The 10716-nt window shown below is 45.8% G+C and overlaps 3 protein-coding genes across 3 annotated transcripts; 2 read left to right on the forward strand and 1 right to left on the reverse strand.

Moving 5' to 3' along the window:
• Window positions 1–4763: 4763 nt before the first annotated feature.
• PHALS_05626 (u4 small nuclear ribonucleoprotein 27 kda) lies at window positions 4764–5540 on the forward strand (the record flags this gene model as incomplete). Its single annotated transcript, XM_024719200.1, has 2 exons — window positions 4764–4783; window positions 5222–5540. 2 exons carry the CDS (start codon window positions 4764–4766, stop codon window positions 5538–5540), a joined length of 339 nt encoding a protein of 112 aa, XP_024584523.1.
• A 464-nt stretch (window positions 5541–6004) lies between these two features.
• Window positions 6005–6427, reverse strand: PHALS_05627 (uncharacterized protein; the record flags this gene model as incomplete). Its single annotated transcript, XM_024719202.1, has 1 exon — window positions 6005–6427. One exon carries the CDS (start codon window positions 6425–6427, stop codon window positions 6005–6007), a length of 423 nt encoding a protein of 140 aa, XP_024584524.1.
• Window positions 6428–9779: 3352 nt separating this feature from the next.
• PHALS_05628 (uncharacterized protein) lies at window positions 9780–10296 on the forward strand (the record flags this gene model as incomplete). Its single annotated transcript, XM_024719203.1, has 3 exons — window positions 9780–9803; window positions 10047–10175; window positions 10219–10296. The coding sequence occupies 3 exons, from the start codon at window positions 9780–9782 to the stop codon at window positions 10294–10296; spliced, it is 231 nt and encodes a 76-aa protein (XP_024584525.1).
• Between the last annotated feature and the right edge of the window lie 420 nt (window positions 10297–10716).

The following is a 10716-nucleotide window of genomic DNA, read 5'->3' on the forward strand; positions in this document are numbered from 1 at the left end:
TTTGGCAACGCCAGTATTGGTGCATGAAGGAGACTGTCTGTTACCCCGTCAAAAGCCTCCCGATGTTTGGTGTCCCAACACCATTCCACAGCCTTCTTAAGGACTAACGACAATGGCCGTGCCATTTCTGAATAATTGTCGCTATACTTGTGCAAGTGTTTGGCGAGGTCAAGCCACTTGCGCAAGCCCTTTCGGTTCTTTGGAACTGGGCAGTCCACAATGGCCTTGACCTTAGCGGAATCCGCTCGAAGGCCACCCTTTCCAATGAAACACCCTAAAAGTTTTTTTTTCTTAGCACCGAAGATGCGCTTATCTGCGTTAGCATACAGCTTATTCGTGCGCATACACCCGAACACCGCTCTCAAATTAACGATGTGGTTGTCTTCATCCGTTCTGCTGTGCCCCCACGACTCTGGACGAAGATGTCGTCAAAGAAGCCTGAAGAATTGCGTCACAAGACGATTAAATGTGCATTGACAGCCCTTGTGGCACCACCATCAACTCCCAGAGCATCCCGCTCGATGAACTCATCGCTGTCAGCGGAATATCGCTCGCTTTCATGAGCAATTGAGAGTTACCATCGACCAAGTCGAGTAAGCTTTATCTTTTACACCCAACCATGTTATTCTGGAGAGCATCCTTACTAGGAATCGGCTTCTGTGCAGGAATGGTGGCATCGTTGAGCTTATTGTATGCGAGATCAGTACGCCACTTGCCGTTCGGCTTCCGGACACAAAATGTGGGTGTTGAATGGGGAGACTTGCTCTCACGCACTATTCTTGCGTCGTGCTTCACACGGAAGAAGGCGTCAATAACGTCACACTACTCCTTGATCAGGGACCATTGACGTGTTACGCAGTATTTGGCTTCCGGAACCAGGTCGATCTCATGACGCACACCTGGATCCGGAGGTAGGACCGACGGCGGGTCTCTGGAGACGACGTCCTAAAACTCTCTTGCCAAAGAATAGTACGGAACGAGGGACTCTTTTGAGTTAAAGATCCACATCGTGCGTTCAACAACCTCTTTGAGCCCTCCAGGACAGCCTCATTCAGAACGGACGACGAGTTGACCTCCCGTCCAGTCGTATAAGGACCATTTCGGATAAGTCGCCTGCCTTCAAGGCACTGCCGAACTTGACACTCGTCCAGCTCAAGAAGAGCATCCACCACAGAAATAGCCCCAAGGGTGGCATCGCCGTCTCCCCCTCCCGTTATGCCCGTGACAAGGGTGTATAGCTGTCTACGATAGACACATCCTGATTCAGGGTCGAGGCCCTGGGTCTTGCAGATAATATACGGCGTCATCGTTGCCCCTCAGAGGTTCACGTCTCAGCGGGACCAGTGGGATTACGCACTCATCGTCATCCAGCGTTCCCACTCCCTGCTCCATCGGATCCTTGATGTGAATAGCAACATTCGACGATGAACTGCCATTTTCGCAGTCTTCGTCCAGTGGATAACGCGCCACACAACGGGCATCTGATGAACCTTGGCCAAGATGCCTCGAACCTCGTCCGACCATGCCACTCTTGACATACAGCAGCTGCTTCGAACCGTGAGCAGTGATCAGTCCACGTGCATCACCGGGGTCTTGTTCTCGATGCCTCGAACCTAGTCCGACCATGCCACTCTTGGTATGCAGCGACTGACCCGATACTTGAGCAGCGCTCAGTGGATTACGTGCCACTCCACGTTCAGCCTACGAGCCATGCTCGGGACTCCTGTCTAATACACCTTTGGCGTTCGACAATTCGGTTACTTCAATCCGTCCCGGTCCAGTGCTCGCGCCAATAGCGCTTCTGCTTCCTAGCAGAGGTGAATTTAGGGCCCAACGAAGCCCCGCCAGGAGACGCGCGCATAGAGCCCAAGGTTTTCGACATTCAATCGATCCATGGCTCTTGGTATTCCAACTATGCCATCCCAAGAATGGTCATACCCTGAAACTAAGTCTAAGATTAAACAGCGTTCCACGCTATTAAAGTCAAGAAACTTGGCACCGAGGTCCACAGGGACGCTCGGCTCCCTGACACATGTCCCCGTCGCTAAGCGAACAGAGACCGTGTCACCCAACCGCGCTTTCAGCGCCTCAGCATACCGCTGATATACTTCTATCGCGAAGTGTCGAGCATAATTGCTCGACGTCCCGAAGTTAATAATGATCTTCCATGGCTTCTCAAAGTCCTTCACAGTCGCTTTCACACCCAGCAAGCCCGGGGCTCTTCGGGGTTGGGCCCTGCTGCCCTCTACCTTTTTGAGGCTAAACAGAACTCAGTTCTTCCCCAGTAGGGCACCCCGCGCCTACTGGGCGTTGTCGTTTCCCCGCGACAGTCCAGAAAACTGGTGAGAAAAGAAACGTTGGTTCGATCAACCTTGACGCGCCTTGCGCAGGTGACAACCAGTCTAAATGTGACGGGTGTCCTCACAGACAAAACACCGTCGGGTGTTTAAACGCTGCTCGGCAGCTCGGATCTCTCCCTCCTCTTTTCAGCATAGCTGAGATCCATTGACTCACGCCCGCTCGATGAGCTCTGAGGGTGTGCATATCATCTAAGTCGTGCCGACTTAAAGTTGAATTCGGCATTCATTGCCACATTTAGCGCTTCTTCAAAAGAAGGCGGATGCAAACGAAAGAGTTCCATTCGGACCACTTTTGTGCGGAGGTCCTTCATAAATACGGTCATTGCGACCGCCTCGGGAAAGGATCGGCTGCCATCCCGGCAATGATGGTTTGCAACACTTGGACAAAGTCCACCAACTCCTTCTTGCCATGGTTGGCGGGAAGGAAACGCTACCGCTTGCGATATGCTTGGCTAGGCGACGAGAGCACTTGTAAATGCTGCAGCTTCAGCTCCGCCCAGGAGGAAAACGCCGCATCAACCGAAGTGCCGCACATCAGTGCCCATTATCGTACTCGACCCCAACCTATGAGATAGCTAACGCCACGCCCTGTTGCTCGTTCTGGAGCATGGCGGATGCCATAGACATCCCGGCCTCTCTCTCCCAGAGCAGGAGATTCTGTCCTTCCGTACGCTCGAAGATCTTAACGCTCACCACGAGCGGCCTGGGTCGGAAGGAGGCATCCGTCGTCGACGGTAATGTCATGGACGCAGTCGACGCCGACATCTTTTGCTCTAGGTGCTCTAACAGAGCAGTTCGAAAACGCCTCCAGGCGCGCGCTGATTGCTTCAGGTTATTGTGAAGCGAGGTGTTGCCCGCCCTCAGTGCCAAGCAGAGACATCAGCTTTTCAAGCTCGTCCTGCATGTCTTGGGACAAATAGGAGAATTGTTTCATCCTCATAGAGGATCAGTCGTAACGAATCAGGTTTAGATTGACTAACAAGTGCCACCAAGTGCAGCGGGGCTGTCGCAGCTATTTGCTTAGAGGAGGAAACTAAGGTCACCCACCTTACGTTTTATACTAGAACCAGTATCGGATCGCAACCCGCTAATTCCAAGAGTACCCACAAGCTTAACCCAAAACAGAAACACTCTTCTGCTCAAAGTGTAAACTGTTTTTCTTTTGTATAATTTGCGGCAGATCAGCCCACTATAGGTTCTCCTAACTTAATAGTAAAACCTAGTTATGATGCATAACTACCGGTAGTTCCGCCACATAGTGGCTTCTTGTTGAGGTGTAGCCACACCATCGTGTGATCACACCATCTTGTGTGACCCATTCCTTTATACCAGGGTACGTGTAACACCGTTACACACCGCCATCCCCACCACCGAGTGGTGGTCGGCCTTATTACAATTGCAACAATTGGTCGGTAGCTGTAACAGCTGTCGCACAGAAACGAGTGGGGCTGTAAACGGTAGAGCCTGGAGTGATGTTTTCTGCCTCAACGTCTGCGTTGTTCTTCGTATTTCGCACTCTAGTCGGAATTTGGCTTTACATGCAAAGCCTTACGACGGGCTAGATAACAACCTCACTCAGTGCATGAACTGAGAACGTAACTCATTGGTATTACCAGCTTTGTACATATCTCATAAAAGGAGGCATGATAAAATAGAAGAGAGATTTTGACGCGAAGATGCTTCAAGGAGCAGGAAGCGGCAGTGCAAGCCTTAAAACTCCTTCGTGACTGTTGCTATAAAACAGATATCCATTTAATGCCAAATCTACCTGGTAGTGACAAAGTTGATTGCAAGAAGTGGAGTGATACTGCACGCACAGTGAAAGCTTGTTGAGCTATCACTTACCGCCCAATGTTTTAAAAGACAAAAGAAGTGTAGGCCATCGTGCGGTCAATGTTTGATGGTCGGGGAAACGCACTAAACTACTATGTTCATACGCCTTTCAACTGCATGGTATACCCTTGAGTAATTGTGAGCTTTTAAAGATAGGAAAGCATTAATACTAAAGTATACGGATTTATTATGTTCAGGAAATGTGGGCTGTTAGTCTTACGTTAAGCAGCACATATAATTTCAAAATCAGTCATAGTAAAGCAATATATATACAGAACAGCTCATGTTGAATATATCTCACTTGTGATATGGCGGATAAAGTAAGTACCAGCTATGTCAAAGGCTCTTATTTCTTCCTTTCGGATTGAGCGTACGAAAAGAGGAATGCTTTTGTGCATCGTTACATTTAATTTCTCTCATTGGTATACAATTGCGCTTAATTTCCTTGTGATATACGATCATCATAGGTGCAAGTATAATGTTTGCAACAGCTGATACATCTACGAAATTCAAGTATACACGCTCAACCACGACGACTGTATGTATAGTCAGTCATCTCGTTATCTCAACATGCCTGTTCGCGCATCTCGGTAGTCTTGGAGAATTAAATGCCATAGATGGCATTTGGTGGTTCTTTGGGATGAGTAAACAAATATAGAATGTTATAGTTAAAAATGAAGCTAAATAGACTTTTGTATTAAGCTTTGTAACTTTTTTTCTAATCTCCACGTATTATTGATAGATTAATATTACAATTTGATGTACTCTTTTGTTACTGTTTGGACCTATAGAATTTACTTATCAATACAAATGCGAAGCCGAAGCCGAAGTCGCAGCCGAAGTGGGTCTTTGGACAGCTTGGGGCGTCGCCGTCGTCGCAAAACATCGTCAAACAGTCGCCGCCGTCGTCGCTCTGTATCTACATCTCGTTCTCGATCTCGATCGCCTTCTTATGGACACCGCAGAAGGCACCGGACGCACAATAGAAGTCATGGACGCAGTAGAAGTCGCCGTCGTCGATCTTATAGTCGCAGCAGATCCACGAGTCAGTCTCCAATACGTCGTCGACGTTCTCCGTCACATTCTGCACCGCGTGAAACTAAAGAAAGCGTTGATGTAGAGCCCAAGGAGATCGTGGGGCAACCAAATGCAATATCGCAATTAAGTGAAGAGGAACAAATGAAGTTGCTGCTAGGCTTTCAAGGCTTTGATTCGACGAAAGGAAAGGAAGTGGACGAAAATGCCAAAAGCGCTGCTGTGGGTACAGCTCGACGTGAAACAAAGAGAGAGTATAGACAATACATGAATCGTAGAGGTGGTTTTAACCGCCCTTTAGACAAGTCTTGAAAATCTAGCAGAGACTTCCGTGATCGGTTATAGACAGCATGGAGTATCGACTACAAGATCAACAGTGAATGATGGATTTGAAAATCTGTTAAATAGGCAGTGGTCAGTCTAACGAATTAGTAAATTTGTGTCGCTCAGCGAAAGAAAAGTTAGATAATTGCAATGTAGGTCAAGACAAAGTCGTAGGTTAAGTCGCTGTGAGCTTCATGGAGCTCGCCCTTTTCATACGTGAAAGAGATGGGATCTGTAGAGAGATAGTCCATAAGCGCGGCCTTCCAAGTTCATTTTACTACCTCGACTACAATGATTCTACAACGATTAATGTTGAGTACAAGTTTTCAATACGTGTCGTTGACAATGAAAAATAAGGAAGAAAATGTATAAATGATACTAGAGGACATGCTGCATTGCTACTTACGGCCAATGCTGCCTTCTATGTAAACAATGAATAGTCCAAGCTAATCCTAAAGAAAGTAGGCACATACAGCGACGACAGTTACCGCGACAGAGCCCATAGTGGTCTTCACATGGGATGTGGCATCCGATGAACCAGGTAGCATTGGCCCAACCCGAGGAGGAATGGCTCCGCCCGAGTTTCCAGTCGGGCCCAAGTCATCCTCGCTCCCCATCGAGGTCTCATCATCGAGATTACTTGCGCTGGACGTCTGACTTGAGTCGCTGGCTGGCGAGTCGATCTCCTGATCCGGATCCTCTGCATCTGAGGGGATCTCAACATCAAAGGCGGCTGAGGACGCAAGAGATGCGATCGGGAGACTTGACGAATTCTTCTCGGACACTTCTGAATCAGTAGCTGTAACTCGAATTGTAGCACATGAAACGGTAGAGATGGCGAATGCAGCGAAAAGCAGAGCGTGAAAGACCTTCATTGTCGAGCGATGGGGATCGCTTTTTCGAGACTGGACAGTAGGGATGTTCGTATTGTGCTGAATTGCTGAGACATGAGCCTTGAAAATACCAAATCTCAATAGAGGCTTGGGAATTGTATTGGATTTGAGGGAGGCTGTCAATTCAGCGGATTTTGGTGGCTTGAAAACCCAAATGACCTAATTATGGTACTATTAATTCCTTATTTGATATGGTAGCATTGTATTGGAGCACAATTGTAAGAAGTCAAGAAAACATTATCTTCATATGATCTTCTTTATTGTTGCGAGGGCACAATGTCGGTGCTCTTGCAGACACTTCAGACATAAATCAAAGCATTTGTACAGCTTTTGCATGGTCTTCTTTGACCAAAAAAATAACGACTCTTAAAACTTAATATGCTTGACAGATGTACCACGAAAGCTGAAAGTAAATGAGGCTTGTGTGGAACGTATGATATGATTGGTGTTTGCGACAGACGACAGGCTGTTTATTTGTATCGTGGAGACAAAATTACTTACAAGTGTGAGATCTTCATGCGCTACTGGACATAGTTTTGCAAGGTATATCATCATTCATCAATCCGCAACCATCTGCAAGGCGAAAGGAGAAAGCCAAGAGACATGCACGATCGACGTACTCATTTGCGGACAAGCTGTGGTAAACGAACTGGCTGAGAGCTTTGACGAATAGTGTACTAGTTTCCTTAAATGTACTTTCTACTTTATAAAGAAGATAAACTACCGAAAGGGTGAAGATTCGGTGCTCTCGGACAGCAAATAGTGTCGAGGGCCACTTGTATCTGTCGTCTTATGTACCATCTTGGTGCAGTGCCACATTTGTAACGAGAGACGTATCGCACACCGTATTACGTATGCATTACGCTGTTGTGTAAAACTCCAGTCATACAGATATTTATCATTGAGCATTTAAATTAAGAATTAGGTTTAATTTGAGACTTTTCCTTTCTTGAAAATGGAACAGCATATTAGGTGACTAGCTCATTCAGTGGCTGTACGTGTTAGAGCATAAAAACTAATCCTTTGTAAATTGTTATCAGGGGCTCTTGTGCACCGCACTAGGTGAAAGAGAAGAAATACACATGTTGTGTGAACCACATAATTTGTGTGTTTAACACTAACTATGCACTCTGTATAGTTGTATATCCTCTTTCTGCTCTGTTGTATCAGAACTGTAAGCATTATTAGGTTAGGAAGGTTAAAAGCCTCTTGGCTATAATAACAGTTGTCACTCAGATGGAATATGTACCTACTTACTTTATTTTGGACATCTTAAATGAAAAGCTTCATTATTGTCAATGGAATATGATTTTGATCATGGCCACTTGATAGATCCAGAACGCTATCACACACCGGCTGATATTTAGGGCATAGACTCACCACTCATCGTGCAACTTGTCAAAGCAGGAAAGCAAGTAATATAAGCTTTAAATGCGATCAGCGAGATAATATATTTTGCAACGGCCCGCCGAAAGCGAACAATACGTGGTACGGTGTGTCGGTTGACCTAAGCCTTCCTTGAAATGTGTGCTTACACGGATGGGCGATTCCCATTACCACTTGAGTTGTGAAAAGACTGTATCCTATAATAGGGTAGAACACGAGTTGTTCAATTATATAACCTCGAGTCAATTATATACGCCTAGTAAGCTCGTGCCTATTATTGGTACCTAAGGATTCTGCAATTGTTGACCCAAAGGGCAGAAGGGGTTATCGCTTGCCTGGGGTCTTCGCTAGCAATTCGCGCAAGGAGAAAATTGGGGATGGCCATCAACTCGGCTATGATTTAGACGAATCAACAGCACGTCGCGCTAGCGATCACTAAGCAGGAAGCCGCACGCATCAATGTGCAGAGCTTCTGTAGACGAGGCATTCCCGACATGGTAAATATTGAAGCAGTATATGTCGCGAGTTACCCAGAGTGCACAAGATAGTGTGCGCTCTAACATCTTGTTTACCCGTCAACAAAGGTAAGTATAAGCGGACCGCTTTCAATCATTGAGAGCTCTCAGCGCCGTGGCTGTGATATAAAGTTAATAACTAACAACTACACAGAACAGACGCAGCTCACAGCAAGTCCTTGCGCGCTAATCAAATCTTCACAAGGATGCATTAGATGCGGAGCACAACCTCTTCTTTAAGGTGTAAATAGAGTAGCGGAAACTCTGTGAGTGCAGCAGTGGCAAAGAACCTCATCCAACGTTAGAAGTCAGAAAGATTCCAGCAGCACCGTAGTACTCGTAGATATTACAATTGTGGTAGTATCATATATCTGCGCTGCGTACCTTTTTGTCTCGACTGCAAGATTTGAACGCTTGAGCTCCTCACGTCGGTCGACGAATCCCGAGCAGAGAATAGTCTACTCCCAGTAGGGGAGAACGATCTACTGGATCCTTAGACCTCGTGAAGGTTGAGGTCAACCGGATCTTGCCTTGGTAAAAGCAACTCGCTTCAAATTTACGAGGCGTACATTTACCAACCTTTGACTGTTGACCACAACGTCTGCCGTGATAATCTCTGAGCAATTTAGGTAAGTCATCCATTTTCGTACCTCGCGTAACTATTAAACAGAAGTATGCGGAGACATCAAAGGTGTTTCTTGCGTCCTGCAGCATGTAATAAAATAATGCATAGCAACTTTCAGCTGAGCCAATCAATTTCCATGTGTCTCCAGTTTGGCCAACAATGTATCATGCAGAATCGTATAAGGCACATACCGTATTAAGATCTAAGGCGCGAATTGAAAAATCGTCATCAACGTCCCTTGGTCTTAAAGACATGCTCAGAAAATATAGTATCATGATCAGTATGGTTATCTTGATGGCGATAATTAAAGACAAATTGCATGGGAAACGCAGGCTGATACGCATTGCATATATTTCAATTTTGTAGATAGTAAAACGGATACATCAAGTGTCAGTTTGATATGGACTTGTTTTCAAATATACTAATAGGCCAAACGTAATTCCTATTATATGAAAGGCCTTGGTACCACTCCTTAATGATGTTTACAAACCCATTTTCTGTGCGTTTAGTAACGCAGACTCAACGAATCCAAAAGTTATTTGTGTGAGATTCAGGGCACTTCAAAGTGTTTGTCGTCAATTTGAGAATGAATTTGCATAAGATTGTATCCTCTGTAAGGTGAAACAGTTAACGTTAGTATTATCGGTCTTCAAGACACAAGACATCATAAACAAGCTTCTGTTGGAAGTTGGTCTGGGGGAGTTAGCGCATTTGTCGTCCTAAGGACATGATTAGTCATTTTTTAAAGAATGCCAGGTGCACCATTCATATCCTTGGAATGCCTTCAAAGTGACCCAACCACGTAAATATGGAAGCTAAACGGACCTCTACAGTAAGGCCGGTTACGATAAGAGTGTAATCCTCCAAGCGAAAAGACAAACAAAATCTCCCATTCGATCATAGGCATCACATACAAGCAGGCTACAAAATCCCCATCGCAACTTGTTGAGGTAAAGCTAAATAGGACCTGGATCGAAGACAGCGACTCTCTCAAGCGTAATAAACTTGTCGCTGAGGGTTGTTTGTTGTCGACATCAATTAAGGAGCTTCGTGAAGCTGCCAAAAATTTTAATAGATTTGGGAGTGTCGCGAAATTGTTTACGACTCGCGTTCAGAACAGAAGAAAATCCGAGGAGGTAATAAAGACGCTAAGCACACGTCAGTTCCGTATGTATTGCGAAAGGACCTGCTTAGCGTTTTGAAGGTTCGTTTAAGCCCCATCTAAAGTTTGGTCAGATTGGTATCAGAAAACGCTGCGTGAATCCTGTCCTGGTATCGAGATTGACTTTGTTCCAAGTACGACGTGGCTGCAACGCCAGCTTTAGATAAAAATCATGGGTGTCTCGCCCTCGGCCCCTTGTAGAGAATTGATATACCGTGGAAGCAAATGCGCTTTTTGCGCGGACGTGAAACTGCGACTGGAATCGGACATTATCAAACCCATAGTAGCTATATATTACGTAGAGCCTCAGTTGATTTATGTCCTGTGGTGATGGCGGCGCCAAGCCATCCTCATGACTAGATCGCATCTCGCATCCAGGCAGATTGTAACGGGGTTACATATACCCTGGTAACAGGGTTGTGTGTCACACCAGATGGGCATGGTGCGACCACACCAAAACAAGAATACGGTACGAGGCTGGATAGCCAGTAGTTATACATGTATTTAGATTTAACTAAATATATCTAGGAAAATCTATGCATTTAAAATTAGGCGGCTTTGCCGCAGATAAAAATAAATAAAG

Source organism: Plasmopara halstedii (genome assembly GCF_900000015.1).
Source record: "Plasmopara halstedii genome assembly, contig: Scaffold_2904, whole genome shotgun sequence".
In the NCBI taxonomy this organism is placed as follows: Eukaryota; Oomycota; class Peronosporomycetes; order Peronosporales; family Peronosporaceae; genus Plasmopara; species Plasmopara halstedii.